The sequence below is a fragment of the Megalopta genalis genome, chromosome 6 (assembly GCF_051020955.1).
Source record: "Megalopta genalis isolate 19385.01 chromosome 6, iyMegGena1_principal, whole genome shotgun sequence".
Taxonomy (NCBI): domain Eukaryota; kingdom Metazoa; phylum Arthropoda; class Insecta; order Hymenoptera; family Halictidae; genus Megalopta; species Megalopta genalis.
This window is the reverse complement of record NC_135018.1, coordinates 17,707,939-17,728,817: the sequence shown is the minus strand read 5'-3', so window position 1 is coordinate 17,728,817 and position 20,879 is coordinate 17,707,939. Positions and strand designations below refer to the sequence as shown.

The 20,879-nt window shown below is 38.3% G+C and overlaps 6 protein-coding genes across 8 annotated transcripts in view; 4 read left to right on the top strand and 2 right to left on the bottom strand.

The window, feature by feature from the left end:
- Window positions 1-3,787: 3,787 nt before the first annotated feature.
- On the bottom strand, window positions 3,788-7,350 carry Cbp20 (cap binding protein 20). 2 transcript variants are annotated; one of them, XM_033483790.2, is made up of 4 exons: window positions 7,040-7,350; window positions 4,636-4,740; window positions 4,149-4,469; window positions 3,788-4,082 (listed from the first exon to the last, which is right to left on the bottom strand). In XM_033483790.2, exons 2-4 carry the CDS (start codon window positions 4,708-4,710, stop codon window positions 3,978-3,980), a joined length of 501 nt encoding a protein of 166 aa, XP_033339681.1. In that variant the 5' UTR covers window positions 4,711-4,740; window positions 7,040-7,350; the 3' UTR covers window positions 3,788-3,977. The 2 variants fall into 2 exon arrangements, with proteins under 2 accessions (XP_033339681.1, XP_033339680.1); XM_033483789.2 differs by lacking the exon at window positions 7,040-7,350 and having other exon boundaries at window positions 4,636-5,057.
- Window positions 5,944-6,993, top strand: LOC117228105 (small nuclear ribonucleoprotein-associated protein B). The gene is made up of 3 exons (XM_033483785.2): window positions 5,944-6,116; window positions 6,204-6,738; window positions 6,825-6,993. The coding sequence occupies exons 1-3, from the start codon at window positions 6,114-6,116 to the stop codon at window positions 6,938-6,940; spliced, it is 654 nt and encodes a 217-aa protein (XP_033339676.1). The 5' UTR covers window positions 5,944-6,113; the 3' UTR covers window positions 6,941-6,993.
- A 151-nt stretch (window positions 7,351-7,501) lies between the features above and the next one.
- SmB (small ribonucleoprotein particle protein SmB) lies at window positions 7,502-8,534 on the top strand. Its single transcript, XM_033483786.2, has 3 exons — window positions 7,502-7,649; window positions 7,737-8,271; window positions 8,357-8,534. The coding sequence occupies exons 1-3, from the start codon at window positions 7,647-7,649 to the stop codon at window positions 8,470-8,472; spliced, it is 654 nt and encodes a 217-aa protein (XP_033339677.1). The 5' UTR covers window positions 7,502-7,646; the 3' UTR covers window positions 8,473-8,534.
- Window positions 8,535-9,005: 471 nt separating this feature from the next.
- LOC117228094 (uncharacterized) lies at window positions 9,006-12,908 on the bottom strand. 2 transcript variants are annotated; one of them, XM_033483767.2, is made up of 12 exons: window positions 12,585-12,908; window positions 12,184-12,358; window positions 11,918-12,096; window positions 11,631-11,740; window positions 11,431-11,553; window positions 11,181-11,346; window positions 10,732-11,106; window positions 10,513-10,649; window positions 10,305-10,436; window positions 10,059-10,232; window positions 9,755-9,984; window positions 9,006-9,523 (listed from the first exon to the last, which is right to left on the bottom strand). In XM_033483767.2, the coding sequence occupies exons 1-12, from the start codon at window positions 12,646-12,648 to the stop codon at window positions 9,517-9,519; spliced, it is 1,872 nt and encodes a 623-aa protein (XP_033339658.2). In that variant the 5' UTR covers window positions 12,649-12,908; the 3' UTR covers window positions 9,006-9,516. The 2 variants fall into 2 exon arrangements, with proteins under 2 accessions (XP_033339658.2, XP_033339657.2); XM_033483766.2 differs by having other exon boundaries at window positions 9,006-9,984.
- A 1,139-nt stretch (window positions 12,909-14,047) lies between these two features.
- Window positions 14,048-19,171, top strand: LOC117228156 (cartilage oligomeric matrix protein). The gene is made up of 11 exons (XM_033483876.2): window positions 14,048-14,230; window positions 14,339-14,539; window positions 15,195-15,283; window positions 15,352-15,421; window positions 16,009-16,439; window positions 16,519-16,671; window positions 16,753-17,125; window positions 17,197-17,550; window positions 17,634-17,861; window positions 17,989-18,501; window positions 18,919-19,171. Exons 1-11 carry the CDS (start codon window positions 14,146-14,148, stop codon window positions 18,939-18,941), a joined length of 2,520 nt encoding a protein of 839 aa, XP_033339767.2. The 5' UTR covers window positions 14,048-14,145; the 3' UTR covers window positions 18,942-19,171.
- Window positions 19,172-19,364: 193 nt separating this feature from the next.
- Tsp (Thrombospondin) overlaps window positions 19,365-20,879 on the top strand; it is a 13,698-nt gene continuing 12,183 nt past the window's right edge. The window contains exons 1-2 of the mRNA XM_033483874.2: window positions 19,365-19,675; window positions 20,524-20,697. Coding sequence (XP_033339765.2) covers window positions 19,597-19,675; window positions 20,524-20,697 — 253 coding nt within the window. The 5' untranslated portion in view covers window positions 19,365-19,596. The remainder of the gene's footprint in view (window positions 19,676-20,523; window positions 20,698-20,879) is intronic.

Genomic DNA, 20,879 nt, shown 5'->3' with positions numbered 1-20,879 from the left:
TATCGATATGGAGAAGTAAATTGGCAAGAACAGCTGTGACAATTTCAGCAAAAATACTATTTCAATAGCGTTTCATAAATGCACAAATTCAAATAATTTGTATGTCTAATCGCTGTAAATTGTATATCGTGAACGTAAAGTATTATGAAAAGTGTTCAGGATTTTAAATTATAATATAATACAAAATATATATAATATAATATAATAATATAATAAAATAATAAATAATATATAATATAATATAAAATATAATATAATATAATATAATAATATAATAAAATAATAAATGATATAATATAATATAAAATATAATATAATAAATACAAATTATAATTATAATATAAAATAGGTTTCACTAATCGGTGATATTAAGATACTGGCCCTTCGTTGACACGTACACATAAATTGTCCGTTAAACCTTATTCTCAATATCACCAGATCTTTACTATGTAAGTTATGAAAAACGATTGTTAGAGCTTCTTTTGTAACCCACAATCGTTACATACATTTACATACATTTTACGGTATTATGTAACATATTACACAACGATAACATTACATTGCATTTAAAGGATAAAATGCTTCAATGTCTTTTACGTGGACGTACATAGATAAGATTTGTATTTCAAATTGCAATTGCGCAAGTTACTCTTGCAACTATCATATTGCATATTTTTATGAAATGAAAATTATTATTTCGAAAATGTATCTATATTTCTACTTCGATGTATACAATACGATTATGTACATTTCGATGTATATAACACAACCTGAATAATAATGTAATACTGTAATAATAATTAGTAATGTAGTAATGTAGTAATAATGTAATGTAATAATAATAATGTAATACCACACAGAAATAATATTATACTTGGACTGACGAACAAGCGATAATAAAATTTATCGGAAATTTATAAAGAACGAGGCGCAACGATTGCGGAAGACGGTCCTGGGACGACACGTGGGTCAACACGATTTACGTGGTTCCAAACACACACAGTGTCGGGAACGCGGCGAGATCAACGAGGGTTCGAAGATAGAAGAGGTTGAACAGTAATAGTGGGGGGGGGGGGGGGGGGCATGGACCAACTAGAAATCTGAAGAGCGGGGAGCGAAGACCGGTGGGGTAAGGATCGAGGTAGCAATCAACTCTAGAACGATGTCGTACCTTGACCAATCTCAACGCGACTTGTTTTAAGCTATGCCAGCGGCGACCTCAGAAATGACTCGTGATCATACCGAAACCAAAGTTGCAAACAGAACAGAGAACATTGGTCAGCCCATCCTTTTTCTTTCGAATAGGCCACGATACTCGTGTGCGGACCCAGATGCCGATATTTATAACAAAGTGAACGCTTCTCTTTCATACTTCTTGCCTGATAACGTATCATAAGAAAATGTATAGCAGGAGACGAACAGTATAATGACTGTAGTAAAAATGGACAGAGATATACTTTCTATGTCACTTATTATTTTTATGTAAATATTGGATTCACGTACTACATGTATTCTCTTTTGTACATCAAATGTGTAACTGCTACTATCAATGATTGCATTATTATTTACAAGTATTATTGTCATTAATTATAAATACATCAGTGACCATAGAAATAACAGGGGAAGTGTTGGATTAACTAAACGAGGTCAGACCAACGTGGTCGTATTAAATAGAAAGTGGAAAGTATTCTTAAGGTCAATGACTTCATCCCACGTGTATGCCGCCAACTTACACCTCACCGTGTATTACATTTCAAGGTCATATAGGTACATGTATACGCCCTACAGAATCGAAGCGCATTTTCAATAAGCAGCAAACGAATTTTATCGATTGGTATATAGATTAATTCTCTTTTGATTAATTAGTTTATAATATATATATTAATGGTATATAGATTCATTTATCTTTTGATAAAATTTATTGAGTTCCGAGCGAGGAAAACCATCCTGTCCAAAGAACTGATCTCTATCGTGATTTTGAAAATGGCTGTTTACTTTAAACATTGAAACTGATCTGCTTTGGAGGTATTGGGCGATCTTTTAGGGAGGGTCGGATGTAAGCGTGGTTTGGTACTGCTATCGAGTACGTTGGAAAATGGTACAGATAGTGGAAAGTTAAGTGGAGTGGGGATGGAGTAAGTAGGTATGTTTTACGGATATTTGGTGTGAAAGATAGTAGATTGATAACATGGTATAGAGATGTGATGTTTAGAGAGTCTTAATGACGATTCGCCGTTTATAACTTATTTTCCTATTCTGTGGATTATGTGCCTGATCGGTTATGCTCTTCTATGCATTTATTACTAATTATTAATTATTTATTATAATGCTATCAATAATATAAATATAATAATATAATAATATAAATTTTATTAATGCTTATTATTATTATTTATTATTAATTATTTTATTACTCTTCTCTATAACCAAATCTTTCAGGAAAAATATCCTTGTTCTTTGAGAAACCAGTATGACCTCAGGTCGCCTGCATAACTTTCTAAACATGTGTCAACGAATCGCATCGGATACACAATTTCGTGTTGCCAACCATCACCTAAGATTTGTCCGCCAACAGAACTATGTATGTATATCTTAAGAGACTATACTCAAACCCTGACCCTACCATAAATTACTGATTTCCCTTGAAAATAAGCTGCCGCTAACACACACATTGTTGACGACGCATTTTTCACATTTCTTTTAGCATAGGCCGAAAAGTAAGCAGGTGACGACGATTTGTTATGCAATATAAAACGAAACTCAATGATACACCACCAAACTCGCACGATTATTTCGTTTTATCTTTTATCGATCAGGCCGCGTGAACAACTATATCATAAAGTGTGACTCTCTAGCTTTAATTTAATTTACAGAAGTTCCAAAATTCTCACGGCAATACAGACATGCCAAAAATTATTCTTTCAATAATATTCAGCTCAGAAAATAGTGACCATATAACACATCAACTTTACCGCGCTTTATTCAAGGTTCGTATAGCGCCACTTTGCGTAGTGGTAAAACGCTTAAACTGTTGGAGAAATTTACCAACAGAGTAATATATCTTTGGAAATGCACAATGGTGCCGTCTGATGTTTCTACGAATTATCTACAGACCGTAATTTGTCTATCAATTTGAAATTTTACCACAAGTGGCGCTACTCCCGTCGCAAATATATTTTTAATTTTCAAATCCACAAATATACATCCATAAATAAACCTTTTTGTATAATACAGATGCAGGATGCTCTTGAAAATTTCTGCATGATCAGGATATTCTTTCAATTCTTACTTTATACAATTTACTACAACTCTACAAAAATCATCCGTAGCTATGATAAGTAATCAATTTTCTCTATTTATATTATAAATAATAAATCAACTTTCTTGTATAATATAATTGCAGGAGAATTTTCTAGACATTTTTGTATCTTCAAAATATTATATTATATTCTATACATCAAATTTTTTTTTGAGTGAACAGGTTTAGGTGGACGTTTATCTATTTTTTAGAAAACATAGACATAATTATAGCAATCTGAAATATAGGACTGATGCACGCGATCATTACGAACAGTTTAAAGTTAAGAATGTTAAATTTGAGTTGTTAGTTCGCAAGTTAATTAATTTCTCATAAAATGCCAGCTCACAGGTATAGAAACTCCATCATTACATAGCGGTAAAATCCCAAACTAAATCTCTCCTATATGAAGATTAATTATGGCATAATTGCAGCATAAAAAAAGCTGATGCCGTGGATTACTGCTGTTTAAGAAATAATCCCCCTTAATACGGTACTTGCTAAAATTTAATAATTTTTACCAGTGTCATGAGTTCATACTTAACTTTCATATATATTTACAACTCTTAAAATCAAAGCCTAGATATAATTTGTATTTGTAAATGCGACAGATCGAATACTATTATAGCTTATTTACACATACAAAATCTTGAGCCGGAATTCGTGTACAATCCAAATTTTAACGTCCAAAGCCTCCATCGGCAATTGGTGTCACTTTCTGCTGCATTATTTTACCAAATCCTCCTCTTCCACTGTCAAAGTCTGATCTGTATTCGTCTCTCACCTAAGTAAACGTAACATATATTATTTTGCACAAAATAATTGCATTATACAAAATAATAGCGCATACTTGGCCTCCAGTCTTTCCTCTTCCGTATTGTCTGCCTTCAATAAAACCAGCATCCCAATCTGTTCTGATTATTCTGTCATCTAAACGTGTTCCATTGATGTATCGCATACAGCTTTCAGCGTCTGCTCTTTGATAATATTCAACAAAGCAGAATCCGCAAGGTGTCTTTTTATACTTGTCTAAACCCATTATAATTCGCCTAATATCGCCGCATTTTGAAAACAATTCGTATATTTGTTCTTCTGTAGTATAAAAAGATAAATTACCAACATACAAAGTGGTAGAATTCCTCAATAACCTATCTTGTTCGGCTCTCGAGCCCTGGTAAAAGAAAACATTATTAGTAACTAAACGACTGTACACGAACTTCTAGAACATGCAATAACCAATATTTCAAGGTTTCGTTAATATATATATATATATATAATTATATATAATATATAAAAGCACTGCATAAAAAATGGTTAAGTAGCGTCGGTCAACAAACCTTAAAATGTTGATCACGATATGAACTTAATTCAACAGAAGGTGATGTTGATGTATTTGCTTTCACTGCTGCCATGATAATCACCCATACATTGATCTAATTATTCTTGATAATGAAAAAATAATTACATGAACCCGAATTCTTCTTTCAATATTTATTATATTACTACATCTATGCATAAGTCATGTATAAATTTCTGAGCTTCATTTGACCCGTTGATAGGCTATAAAAGATACAAAGCGCCACGCTCAGGCTGGATAGAGAAACATGTTTTATGACAAAAGTATGTGTGTACCAAATTGTTTTAAAATGTTAAAATAAAAATCTACATACATTATGTTACGATAGCCATTAAAAATTGACGACGAGATGACAGAACTTCAACGTCGGAAACGAAGAATTTAGAAAATCATAATAATTAAATTATATCATACTATGGTAAAGGATCTTCAAAATGAAGAACAGCAAACTACAAAATTCTATTATTTCGATTGAAACTAAAATTTCTGATTCATCCCAAAATTATTCTGCTTCTGGTACTAAAAGAAATTGTTACAAGTTCCTTTTTAGTTGCTTTAAAGTCATTCGCAAAAAGGACTCCCATGAAAGTTTTTTCAATGAAAAATCTCAAGAATGCGATTATATTGTTGAAAAACTCGTAGTGAAACGTGTGCCTTTTATCTCTTTCGGATTACCAAAAGGTATACTAAAGTCTAAAAATGATCACCTTAACAAAAAGAATGGAAGATTATTAACTACAGGTGAAGGAAAGACTGTATTCTCTAATGCTACAAAAACACAATCGATTTTATATTATTGTGACAGAATAAATCAAAATATAATTACAAACGTACCTAGTAAATATCTATATTTTGATACAAATACGAACGAGTTGCAGCAAAGTAAAATTAAAGAAATAATGAATGCTATGAGCAGCTTATATTCAAATTTACAAGAAGATGAAAAATTACCCAAAGTTCCCGGCATTTTACATAAACCCAAGAACAAAACTATATTTGGTACAAGTTCCTTGAGAACGGAAGCTTATAATCAAAAACATATAAAATCGTCCGACAGTAATGAATTTCAACGTAATTGGAAAATAGCGACAAATAATTATAAAGTTTTAGTTGAAAATATTACAAGCACTAATCCACCAAACATAACATTAAGGTGGAAAATCATTGTACATAAAGCAATATCATACTAAATATAATTCATACATAAAGCAATCCAGTACTAAAGAAGGAACTAGGTTCTAGTTACTAGGGATTTCATAGCCAGTTTCGGATAAGAACGTATATCATACATATACAAAACGCCATCTATTCATGTGGTAAAGTTTTGTTGTTGAGCGACAGTCAAATCCGGCGAAGGTGAAGCCGCCAAGATATTTTCATTTCCGTAATTGTTTACATAAAAGTTAACAGATAAATTTTTTCTGATACGTAAAAATTAAGGGCCAGTAAATTATCAAAATGGTAAATATAAAATAGCAAAGCGCAAGTATTTGTAGTATTACAAGCGTAATATCATCATAACCTAACAGTACGGTTTTTTCGTTTCAGACGATCGGCAAGAATAACAAGATGTTACAACATATTAATTACAGAGTCAGAATTATTCTTCAAGACTCTAGAACATTTATTGGCACGTTTAAAGCTTTCGATAAACATATGAATCTTATACTTGGAGATTGCGAGGAATTTCGTAAAATTAAACCAAAAAATACGAAGCAACCAGAAAGAGAAGATAAACGTGTGCTAGGTTTTGTACTCTTACGAGGGGAAAATATTGTTTCTCTAACAGTGGAAGGTCCTCCACCCCCAGAAGAAGGACTGCCTAGAGTACCTATTCCTGGAGCAGCTGCGGGACCTGGTATGGGTCGTGCAACTGGTCGTGGTATGCCTGCTAATGTTGCTGGAGTACCTACCGGGTTACAAGGACCTGTCAGGGGTGTTGGTGGCCCGTCGCAACAAATTATGACACCAGGCGGTAGGGGTCAGGTTTCAGCACCACCACAGATGCATCCTGGTGGTCCCCCACGTATGCCAGTTGGAGGTCCTCCACCAGGAATGATGGGCCCACCACCGGGAATGATGGGTAATTATTTATATTTTACTAAATCTCTACCCTTTACTGAAAGAAATCTTTTTTTGAAAAAATGAAATGTTTTTATTCGATTATAGGTATGCCACCAGGAATGCCACCCATGGGACGTGGAGGACCACCGATGGGTCCTCCTGGAATGAGAGGACCACCTCCTGGCATGATGAGAGGCGGACCACCTCCTAGACCTTATTAAGATCTTTTAAAATGTACAATCGTGTTTACCAATAAAATAAGCTTCTCTTTCTACATGATAAATTTTAATGTCATTACTATCTTTTAATTTATAATTTACCTGTTGTTACGACGATGCACGCTCAAGTTCTCCTTCACCGAAAACGATTTACTACAATATTCACACTGATACGGCTTCTCGCTCGTATGCGTCCGATAATAATGTCTAGTCCCGGCATTTTACATAAACCCAAGAACAAAACTATATTTGGTACAAGTTCCTTGATAACGGAAGCTTATAATCAAAAACATAAAATCGTCCGACAGTAATGAATTTCAACGTAATTGGAAAATAGCGACAAATAATTATAAAGTTTTAGTTGAAAATATTACAAGCACTAATCCACCAAACATAACATTAAGGTGGAAAATCGTTGTACATAAAGCAATATCATACTAAATATAATTCATAAATAAAGCAATCCAGTACTAAAGAAGGAACTAGGTTCTAGTTACTAGCGATTTCATAGCCAGTTCCGGATAAGAACGTATATCATACATATACAAAACGCCATCTATTCATGTGGTAAAGTTTTGTTGTTGAGCGACTGTCAAATCCGGTGAAGGTGAAGCCGCCGAGATATTTTCATTTCCGTAATTGTTCACATAAAAGTTAACAGATAAATTCTTTCTGATACGTAAAAGTTAAGGACCAGTATATTATCAAAATGGTAAATATAAAATAACAAAGCGCAAGTATTTGTAGTATTACAAGCGTAATATCATTATAACCTAACAATACGGTTTTTTCGTTTCAGACGATCGGCAAGAATAACAAGATGTTACAACATATTAATTACAGAGTCAGAATTATTCTTCAAGACTCTAGAACATTTATTGGCACGTTTAAAGCTTTCGATAAACATATGAATCTTATACTTGGAGATTGCGAGGAATTTCGTAAAATTAAACCAAAAAATACGAAGCAACCAGAAAGAGAAGATAAACGTGTGCTAGGTTTTGTACTCTTACGAGGAGAAAATATTGTTTCTCTAACAGTAGAAGGTCCTCCACCCCCAGAAGAAGGACTGCCTAGAGTACCTATTCCTGGAGCAGCTGCGGGACCTGGTATGGGTCGTGCAACTGGTCGTGGTATGCCTGCTAATGTTGCTGGAGTACCTACCGGGTTACAAGGACCTGTCAGGGGTGTTGGTGGCCCGTCGCAACAAATTATGACACCAGGCGGTAGGGGTCAGGTTTCAGCACCACCACAGATGCATCCTGGTGGTCCCCCACGTATGCCAGTTGGAGGTCCTCCACCAGGAATGATGGGCCCACCACCGGGAATGATGGGTAATTATTTATATTTTACTAAATCTCTTCCCTTTACTGAAGGGATCTATTTTTGAAAAAATGAAATGTTTTTATTCGATTATAGGTATGCCACCAGGAATGCCACCCATGGGACGTGGAGGACCACCGATGGGTCCTCCTGGAATGAGAGGACCACCTCCTGGCATGATGAGAGGCGGACCACCTCCTAGACCTTATTAAGATCTTTTAAAATGTACAATCGTGTTTACCAATAAAATAAGCTTCTCTTTCTACATGACAAATTTTAATGTCATTACTATCTTTTCATTTATAATTTACCTATTGTAGTAATTATTTACAAACAGTAAAAACATTTTAGTTATTCTATTGCAAATTCTAACAAAGTAGATACGAATTGTGGTTACATTTATACTGAATTTTAAGCATATTATTTCGATTATAACTCTTCTAAACATATTTCGATTAAACTCAATGTATACTACTGAACGTAAAATCATATACAGAAATGATGAATTTATTTTCTTGAGCAGTTTCGATTGGCAGTTACTATCATGAAAACGTTTCGATACTTCCTCTTAAATCTATATATTCTTGGTAAAAAGAATAAAATTGATTTCTCTTCTTTAGACTATAAGTATATATTAGTAAGTACTTTTAAGTTTTTGTTAATTACTTAAAACACTCAAAAGCTCAACTTAGAAATTACGTAGAAGAAATGTAACTATTCGAAAATCTGTAAAAAACAATTGTAATTCGTAAAGATATAAACGTTATTATTCTATTCACCTTTTGTAATGTCCTATTTACATCGTATGTATATTTACAGCATGTGAACAATATAAAGCGTGAGCAAGTATCAGAAACATAGAAACAAACTTTTTACTTAGCACTGTAAATATATTACAAATTTGGCACATGCCAGATGTAAAACAATCAGTCGTGTAGAATTACAATTTCTTAATCAGGTAATTGCACGATTCTTATATTATTTATGATTTAGTAAACAAGAAACTTCATTTGTTTGAAAGGGTCAAACACTACTAAAAGTTAAATACTTATTGTTAGACATGTATGTATTACGTACATTATGGAATACATCCAGTCTTTCTTTGTTAAATTCAATATCTATATGAACATAGTGAAAAGTCTCTTAAAAGTTTTCAGTATAAATTATCTTAATCTTCGATTCCAACATACGATTCTCCACTGAGTATTGAACGTTCTTGAAATAAATAGCTACCGTCGCGTCACCAGCGCTCAATCTTATACACTGGATAAATGTGTAAAAAAAATCGTAAATAAAAGATCTGTACGAAATGAAGTATTAGAACTACAATGGCTTAAAACAACTTAAGCGGACTATAAATCATGTAATACGAATTTACAACAATTAATTTATAAAAGGAAATTTTAAAGTAATGATAAAAGTTAGGTGTTCATGTTACATGCACTTTTTTTAACATAACAATTGCATAACGAAGTTTGATTACTTCAAACTGACCTGTGTATCTCATCTTTAACAGAACTTATAGCATCGGTTTTTACAATGATTTCGTTATCCTGTACATGTGAATCACTGTTACTTGGTTCTTTCGAAAGACGAGCGTGCGCATTCTGTATCACAGTCTTAGATTCCGAGGTAAGAACATTAGGTGATTCGAAAATTTGGGTCAGGGCTTTATTCTTCTCGAACACATCTTGTCGAAGATTGAACGTAATGGTGTTACCAGACTGAAAAATAAAGTACATAAACACATTTTCAATTATTCTTGCGATTTCCATGCGTATGTAACAACGGTCATTACTTTCGTGTTGGATATTATGGGTTCCGTTTGAGGCAAATTAGTTGTTGATAACATAGTTACGGATTGATCTCCATTGTTTAACGTAATATGGCGCGGTAAAACATTAATAGAAGCACTATGCTGATTCGTGACACACAAATTTTTGCCACCCACTATTACCTTTCCGAGTACTTCCTAAAGTATATAAATACAATTGAATGGCATGTAGGAACTAATAAGGAAGCGGGTTAAGTAATGTCGATATACCTTGCCTGCGTGAGAAAGAGTTACACCTTTGGTTTGACCCTTTTGTATAACAATCACATTCGTTTTAGATGCTAATTTTGTATTAGGATGATGAGAAATATTTACAGTTTTATTAGAATTTAATGTAACACCCTAAAACATTAAAAACAAATTATTTTAAAACTCTATGTCATTCTCCCGTATTATTAAAGTGTTTTAAAAGTCGTACAATTTTGGCAGCGATTTGATTATTGAGCGTAGTAGGTATCTTTTTACAAGTTACTGTTGTCTGCTTAGGCTGAGGCGGTCCTGGTCCATTCGACACGGCTGTACCAGGACACACAGTTATTAATCGATGCGAATTATCTGAGGAAAAAAATAACCATGAATTAATTTCACACTATGCGAACTCTAAGCTACTTCATGATGCGGCAATACCGATAATTACTTGTCGTTATAGCTTTATTTATCGGAGGTTTCGTGTTAGAATGTATCATGGGCACGATACGTTTTGTGCTACTGGCAGTTGAATTTGAATTCTCCGAGTCTATTGTTTTTTGTGAACTACTTAAACTATTTTGCGTCGATGTATCTTCAGTTTCAAGTTGCAAATTATTCCCCGACGTGTATGGTACACCGTCGGGCATCAAAATGCCTGACCCAATTTTTGTACTAAGTTTACTTTGTGTTGTAATTAGTTTTCCCTGAGTCTTAGCGATACTCGTTATTTCCACAGGGACGACGGAATTCGTAGGACTACTAGACGATACTGCTCCGTGGTTGACAAAATTTTCTGCTACCGCAGTTGTTTTAGGTTCTAGATCTAGAATTTAGACGATTTAGCGTCATTCAACATAATACATACCATATATCTATTAAAATAAAATATATTTTAACCTGTAGAGTCTTCTGCACAATTAATATTAAGCGGTATTATTGTGAAATTTTGGTGCTGTAAGGAATTTGTTGAGACTCGCGACAACTGAATAGTATTTTCCAGACATCCTTTTGGGGTAACACCATGATTTAACGTTCCTATAGAATTTGCCGACACTACCAATATCTTAAAAAAATTTTGATCGTTAATTCCTTTCTTGGTAATTCTCTATCTAAATTTAATCATACGAATTGAATTTATTTGTAGTACTTTATTTGGTAATGCTGTTGGAAGTGGAGAAGTTGCTTTACGTTTTTCCACAATGCCACACTTTTCACCCGTGTCCAAATCCTTGCTTTCGCTATTCAAATTTTGTTTATTTATCTCAGCTACCTGTAACGTTCAAGATGCAGATAAAACATTTGAAAGGATATACACATAATACGAAGCGAAGACTTAAGTTAGATTACCTCCTCCATAATATTTTCTTCGTTAAACTTATCTTTGATAGGTGAAAACTCAGCATCATCAAGTATTCTTTCCTCTATTTTCACTTTCACAGGAGATTTGCTTGTAATATCTGTCAAAATATTAAATATGGGACATGCATAAATATAAATATAAATGTATACAAATCCATATGTAAAAGAAACGTCGAATCGTTGAATTTCTTGACTTACAGCTCTAGAACCGTACGCTAATTTACACAGACTAAAACCACACATTTACCAAAATAGATAATAGTTTTCCTTAAAACCTTTTGCATCCTCTGTTTTTTCATGAAGAGGAAGATTCCTTTTGTTCGCAGCTGCCGTCGCGAGAGACAAACTATTCGCTAATGTAGTAAAAGCAGTTCTTGCTTTTAATCTTGGTAAAAGAGGAATAGCACGACGACCTTCGATAGTCCAATCCGTGCCAGTGTTTGGACCGCTTAATCTATACCACGAACGAGTAAAAATTAATATTCAAACATAAAGCATTTTTTATTACCAACTGTAATAAAAGCTGTATTTAAACGCTTACTGTTCGGCTATAGTTGCTAACTTTTCATCGTTTACAGCTCTTCGTACTTCTGCACGATGCCTTTCATTGGAAATATGTAAAACTTTAGCAAGTTCTTGTAACAATTTCTGTTTCTCATTAGTGAAGGGTCCTTGAGCACGCAAAACAGACACCATACTTCCATATGCATCTAATTCTGTATTAAATAAAAAACACAATTCCTCTATGATCACCATGGTATGTAAATAATACAACTTGATCTTGATTAATCGTGCAACACACACACACACAGCAGTGACGTTAATAAAAATTACAAGGTTATTGCATCAACGATCGTTTAGATTCTTTGGGTACATTTACCATAAAGCTCGAAAAACTTAAACGCTAGCAAAGAAAACAAATTGTCTGGATCTTAACCTTACCCAAATATCGTAAACATTTTCTACATTCATCACGGGTCATCGTTTCGTGCCTCGTCGGCCACATGATCGCATTCTTCGGTCGTTATAATAAACGTGACAAAAATTTACCACTGTATCTACGCTTTTTCCACATTTTCGACGTTTCTTTGACAGTATGGTAAGTTGATGATGAAGTTGCCGTCTAATTGCATTTATCGTATGTGCATCGTTTATTGTTGCAAGATTGGTACCATTGCTGTGGTCCACAGTCCGTTGCGTCCGCTGCCCGGATCAGCCCGGGTCTGCTGCGTCCGCTTGGTCCACCGTGGTCCGCTATCTGCTGGCCGCTGTGTGTACACTCACTGGTACAGTCTACACTTTTGTGCGTTGGTTCGCCTGACAGCGTGAAAACATTGAAAACATGTTGATTTGAATCTGTTTGAACAGAATCCAATGCATATTATATGTATTTATATGTTCTCCAACATAAGAGAATATTAATTTTCTACGGTTTCCACAGAATTTTTAATGTCACCCAATTACGATCAATATTTATGAAATGAAAACAATGGACAGCGATAGATCTTGAATCTTGAAGCATTTTCGGACGGTTCGGTCGATAAACTCGTATTCCGTTATCGAGTGAATCGATTTTGATCGGGCAGCGCCATCACGCGGATTTGATTTTTGGTAGTGCTTAATTGTTAGCGGTATCATTATATGTTCATGCTTATGTAAAAGAGATTCAAATACGATCATGCAAGAGAGATTCAAGCGTGTTGCATGTACAGAGTGTCCCAAAAGGTTTGAGGTCTTTTGATGTAACTTTCTTCCTTAGCGCAAGTGCTATCTGCGACTTTGTCGATGAGCTATTAATGTTGAGCTTTATTTTAGAATATCCGAAGAATATTTTAGAATATTTTAGAATGTCCGAAAGCAGAAATGCCAAATCTGAACGAGAAAGAAAATCGGCACGATTCGGACCAGATCGATCAGGAGCGTATAAAATTAAAAACCTCGATAATATTAATGGAGATAAGATTTGTTTGTTTCACTAATCGTAACGGAAACTGATTCACAATAAAGGTGGAGTCCCTAATGACATCTGCTAATACAGAAATGTATCTTGCAGCCATTCTGTTTACACAAGCCAATCATATTATGTGATAAGTATTTTATACCGGGAAATGCAATCATGAAATCAACGTCATGTTCCCCGAAGTTGGATAAGACTGTTCAAGAGATACATGTTTTCTCTGGAAGTACAAAGGCATTGCGATAAAAATGCCTACTGTCCTTTTGTATAACTGTCACCTTGATCACAATAGACGAGGGCTCATCTATTCATACTTCGGATGAGAAGATCGAGATAGCTTGTGCCTTAAATGCAAGTTTGTGTTGGTCGGCGTAATCTGTTGAAGACTGATAAAACGGAATTACGGAAATTGTACAAATGTTTGCGAAACAGGTGTTTTTGCTTGCGATATGGATTCGGAATACCATATAAAGAGATATTCGAACACTTTCTCGTCAAACTTGACGAGCATCAATCGAAACGAACGGGACAAAGTAGTGATCGAACATGCAAACATTAACTATCGCGGCATTCAGTGCCGCGGTTTTGCTTGTCGCAAATTTCGTTGATTCCGGTATTGTGATCGAAGAAGGTAACGAATTTTAATGAAATTTTTTTTTTAATGAAATTGGAAAAGTGGTTTATTAATTAGCAATAATTAACGGCATTTAATTAAATATAATGAAAACGGTGGTTTCAGACCCGGACGATGGAGTCGAGGGCACGCTCGATGATAACGGCAATGGTTTATGGGTCGACGATGACAACAATAAGGTTACTCGCAAAGTGAGACTTCCGATTGGAAACGTAGGGAAATTGGATTCTGTCGATTTAGCCGAGCTAATTTATAAGAAAGGGTTTAGGGCGCGAAGTATGCGCATCAGGAATACTAAAGGAAGAGGTAATTATTGCATAAGTTGGTCAAGTCTGCTTCGACCATATACATACATGTAAAACGCTCGGTAGTGCAATTTTCGAGGTTTATGTGCATTTGGTTATTATATTTATTATTTTTATTATTTGGTATTATGTGCGTTTGGAAAGAAGTCTCTGCTCGGTATTTGGCACCAGACGCACGACGGTGCCAAATCAATGGCAAATCTTTGCGGAACCTTGTAGCAAAACGTGTCGTTTGAAGAGGACTCGCACAGAGGCAGATGCGGAAGCGCTACAAGGTTTGGTCTGGATTTGACCTGTATCTGGCATAGCCAAGGCGTTGGTGCCAAATCCGGTGTGAAATATGGAAATGGATAGAAATCGCTTACTGTGAAGATCCGCCGAAAATCTCGGAACGGTCGATTATCTCAGAAACAATGCATTTAAAAATCATTTAAAGTTATTTGATGGTCTTTATATTTAATTATATGGTCTTTATATTAACTTTATATTTTTTTAATAGATTATGTATAAAATCATCATTGACTCGTTGTTATAGTACAAGGGGTGAACTACGCTGTTTAGGTACAAATAATAAATATTCAAAAACAGTTGCCGAAGCACTTTCATAGTTCGCCGATCGTTTGTGAAAAATATCGCTTACTATTCGAAATTTGCAGCCGAAAACCTGACGGAGAGTTACATAGTGGGCGCCATCGACGATCTGATCAGCGGAATCAGATCGGTTTGGAAGGAATTACATTCGTGCGTGAGTGTTTTCATTCTCGGCACGATGCAAAACAATCAATATCTGAATAACAATATTTTTGCTTTCAGAAAGCGGAGACAAGATACCTTCGATATTTGATCAACAGCTGCGCAGCCTGCAGTGACAACGAAGAAAGCGGTGAGTCAGGTTTCACTTAGGCACCTTGGGTCCTAAGACTTCGAGAAACCTTCGAATTCGCCACGAAGGCGAGGTCCAAAGTGTTCCTTCTTTACCCAGTTTTCCTCCATCTACTATGCGTATACAGTAAATAGGTATATGTATAGAGTATAAAGTACTTTCGTGCCTAAAGATATTGTAGAAATTGTCCAATATTTAAACAATATTGAATCTGTATCGATTAGGAAAGGACTAAACGTGATGAAGACAGGAAATATCGCGTACCGTACCTACAACTAGGATCGCAACTATTTCACTTAATTCTACAACTTGCAACACTCCTCACTCGACGACTCCTCGAACACTCTCTGACCACTTCAAACACGCTCCCAACGCCTGCCTTTTCTAAAAACGTGACAATCGCATCCGCCGGATGTCCGTCGCCAAAGGTTTCTTTCATCTGACCCGCGGCCTTCGCCAACGTTTCTCTTCTATTGCCTACCCCATAAATACAAAGTCTTAAAACTACGGTCTCCTGAGCCCAACACTCCTCCTCGTTCCAAACGTACCCACTAAATTACGATACTACAATATGCAGTTTATTTTAGATGCGCCGGTGATACTTACATGCGAATACAAATCGCCCTGTCTGCCGGGACACTATTGTCGCAATACGCCGCAGGGGCCAAAGTGCGGACGTTGCTCGGCCGGGTACATCGGCGACGGGTACCGTTGCGTCCAATCGAGTACTCCATGTGCGAAGAATCCTTGTCTGCCAGGCTGCCCCGGTAGTACCTCGTCATCGTGCGTCACCGTGGACGTGTGTCAGATCGCTAAGCCTTGCTATCCCGGGGTAAAATGCACGAATCTGTATCCCGGGTACAGATGCGAAGCCTGCCCGAAAGGGCTCAACGGATCCAGCGTGGAAGGAAGCGACCTGGACCACGCGAAGGCCCACAAGCAGGTCTGCCGGGACATAAACGAGTGCGGCGTCGACAACGGTGGCTGCGGCAAATTTGTACAATGCATCAACACGGTGGTATATAATATATACATAGATACGTATATCTGTCAGTCACGTCGTTTTTTCAAATATTTTCATCCGAGTTGTTTCTTAGGGATCCTACAAGTGCGGCTCGTGTCTACCGGGATTCCTTGGCAATAGAACGAGCGGTTGCAAGCCCGACGGCCAACTTTGTCCGGACGAGGTTACAGTTTGTAAAAGCAACGCTACGTGCGCGAACACGGGCACTGGAAGTTACACCTGCAAGGTAACCGTCTTATCTCGCGTCGATATCCGCTTCTCCGACTTTTGATTACAAGGAATTATGAGAAACTGAATTTACTGACAGTGCCGTGCGGGATGGGCAGGAGATGGATACGAGTGCGGCATAGACAGCGACAACGACGGCATACCCGATGAGAAGCTTTGCTGCTCCGCGCGAGAGTGCAAAGCGGACAACTGTCCTACGGTACCGAACAGTGGCCAAGAGGACGCCGATGGCGACGGGATAGGCGACGCTTGCGATCCAGACGCCGACAACGACGGCAAACCGAATGCTAAGGATAACTGCCCGTTGCACCCGAACCCCGGCCAGGAAGACAAGGACGGCGACAAAGTCGGCGATGTCTGCGACAATTGTCCCACGGTGAAAAATCCGAAGCAGGAGGACACGGACAACGACGGGATCGGCGATGCTTGCGACGACGACATCGACAACGACGGTGAACGAACGCGAGATCGCTTACTCGTATAGTTACCTTTGACACGTTGTTCCAATCAGGATGATTTTTAGGCATACCGAACAAGGTTGACAACTGCCCGTACAAGGTGAACAAAGGTCAAGAGGACGCCGACAAGGACAAGATCGGCGACGTATGCGACAATTGCCCCAACATTAGCAACCCGGATCAGTCGGACAAGGACGGCGACGGAGTGGGCGACGTTTGCGACAACGACAACGACAGGGACCAAGATGGCATTCAGGACGATAGAGACAACTGTCCCGACGTACCGAACGCGGATCAGGCCGACGACGATCACGACGGCGTAGGAAACGTGTGCGACGACGACATCGACAACGACGGAGTGCCGAACGACGCGGACAATTGTCCTTACGTATACAATCCAGATCAACTGCAGACTATTAGTAAGTTGAGTCGATCGATTAGAGCAAGTTAAGCCTTTTTTCCCCTGAAGGTAACGCTATGGATACGAACTGGGTGATTTCAGGTCCGGATAGAGGCGACGCTTGCCTGAACGACTTCGACAAAGACAACGTGATCGATACGATCGACAACTGTCCGAACAACAGCATGATATCGAGAACAGACTTCCGAAGGTACGTGACGATCGCTCTGGATCCTGTTGGATCATCGCAAAACGACCCTGTGTGGGAGGCAACCAACGAGGGAGCTGAGATGAAACAACTTTTGAACAGCGACCCGGGACTTGCTATAGGTAATGCTGTTTTTTTCGATTTTGCAATCGACATTTGTCGTTAAGGTATGCAGTATATCAATCGTTAAGCTCGAGAGACGGCTCGTAGACACGTGTAACAATGATCGTGTGCGCTTCGGTTCAACAGGGCCGGACACGTTGAGCAGCGTGGACTTCGACGGCACTTTTTACATCGACGACAACAGCGACGACGATTTTGTTGGCTTCGTATTCTCTTACCAGAGCAATCATAAATTCTACGTGGTATCTTGGAAGAAAGGTGCTCAGCAGTATTGGGAGAACAAACCGTTCCCGGCCTACGCCGATGCCGGAATCGTTTTGAAGCTTGTCGATTCGAACACGGGTCCCGGAATACATCTCAGAAACAGCCTCTGGCACAATCAGGACGTGCCGAACCAAACGAAGATACTCTGGAAGGATCCGAATAAAGTCGGCTGGGTGGCGCGCACCACGTACCGATGGCAGCTGTCTCACAGACCGAAAATCGGTTTGATTCGATTCAAGCTCTATCAAGGTGCAAAATTGATCACCGATTCCGGAGAGTTGCACGATTCGACTCTGAAGGGTGGCAAACTCGGGCTTTATTGCTTCTCTCAAGAGAACATCATTTGGTCGGACATGGAGTACAGATGCGCCGAAGGTAAGGAGATCGAAAACAGGTCACAAGAATTTCGAAACACCGCTTAACACGTTGAATGCCACGCCGGTTTTACAGAAATGATGAATTTTCTTTTATGCGATACATATAATGTTGAAATATCATCTGCAATAGATAAGTTACAGTGTATAAGCATGTTTGACATGTTAATTGCGACAGGGGTCACTGTTTGAATCGACGATGGTAATAATAGAAAATTTTAGATATTGACATTTGTTTTAAATCATATATATTTCTATCAATTTGGGCGCGCCGGTCACCGGTGGCCCCCATGGCGTCACCGCCAAGTTAAGCGCCGGTCACCGGTGACCCCCGTGGCATTCAACGTGTTAAGATCGATGCTACGTCGAATTTACCAGTTCCCATTCGGTCCTTTAACTTTTCATTTTCACTTTTCAGAAAACTCGCTGGGCATACAGTGAAACCCGCCGCCTTCGTGTTCGAGAAACAAGTTGCTGTAAACCATCGAGTGACTCGCGATCGTATGAACAGCAACTGGTACTCTTAAACAAGCAGTTTCATAAATAATATGGTACTACCAACAGTATTAGACACGTTAACGAAATTATAACACAAAGTGAAGCAACGCCTCGCGTTCAAGTTAAATCAAAAGTACTACTTTATACATAATAAAAGATTATTATCATCGTTATATTGACTCGTCGAGGTGTTTCTTGCTCTTCCATGATAAATAAACAATAAAACCGTGACTATTTCCTATAGTCGATCGATAATTTTGCGCAGATTCGTTTGATTGTCTTGTTCATGCGCGGACCGCGGACGACCGCGCTCCGTACTTGCGGCTCTACTTCAACATTCCCGTGGGTAACGTATAAAGTCGCTCGTAGGCTTTTCCTCGTCTCAGTCGACGAACGCCAACGTCCTGCGATCTATTTACTCGCTGGACATCTCGAGGCATGCGTTGCCTCAAGTCGAAACGTCCGAGGGAAAAAAGTGAACCGTGAATTCTCCGCGCTCGAGAGAAGTCGAATCGGTGAATTCTGTTCGCAAGGATCTCCGTTGGACACCGCGACCACCGAAAGGACCACGTGAACCGATTTCGGACGGTGAAAGAAAATGCGGATCCTCCGTGCGTCGATCGTCGCGGTGCTTCTGACCGTTTACCGCGTCGATTCCAATCTCACGGCCGATAAAGGTAAGACGCGTGCAAGTAAATACAATTGTGGACCGTCTCGAAAGCTCCGAACAGACGAACAAGTTCCAAGCCACGGATCTTGCATACAATGGGATAATAATAACACGCGAAAAAATAGTTGCCTGTTCTCGGCGTTAAGAAGCATCGGCGATTTTTCGCGTCTCATCGGTCACGATCAGTTGCGTTCTTTTCTGGCTCGGATCCTCGGAGCCATGCCATGTATCGCAATTAAAAGTAAAGGGAAACGCCTTGCGCCTCCGGAGCTGCATTCCCATAATACACTCGCCGGATCGGAAACCAGTCGCCGTAAATGTTGACAAGAAACCCGGTAACGGCGAATCGTCTCTCCGCTCGTGTCGCGTTCTAATCCCGCGTTCGCTATTTTCACATTCGACGATCTCCGCGAACAGCCAACCGTTCGACGCTCTCTAAAAACGACCGGATGGTTCCTTTCTCGATCGCGATGGCTAATTGGCGAACGTTCGACGCGCTCGGTTCGCGACATATACATATATATATATATATATATATATATATATATATATATATATATATATATATATATATTCGTCGGGTGGCCTCGTCCTTTTGCCGGCTGACTCTTCGCACCACCTGTTACATCAACCCGGGGGGCAAGTCGTTGACCCTCGCGTCGACGTTGTTCCGCTTCGGGCAGAAGAGTCTCCGAACTGGTATCGAATTGTGATCCGACGATTTCTTATTCACGAAAGCGACGAGAGTCTGTAGCGGCAGATTGCAATTTGCGTCTTGTAAACGCAGGGGTGGATCGGGCCTAGTTTGGGGGCTACGCGATTGGCTCGATGATCGAATAGAGAAACTTTCCGCAGAGTTGACGACGGATCTTCGAGAAGCATGGGACGACGACCAGTTCGCGATCGTCTTCTCCAACGCGAAACCGAAGGAAAACTCGTCGGAGCCAATGGTCGGCAGGCTTTTGGCGGTGCATTACGGCGGGACCAGGAAGATGACGGTGCTGATGGTCAACAGGCGGGCCAGACGAGGTAAAACGGTAACGTTTTAGCCGTTTCACAGCTTAATTCGGGAGGAAAAGATAGAGACAGATAGATATATGGATATATATCTATATATAGATATATAGATATCTATCTTTTTATATATATATATATATATTTTTTATTATTATATTATTATATTATATTATATTATATTAGATTGATCGAAA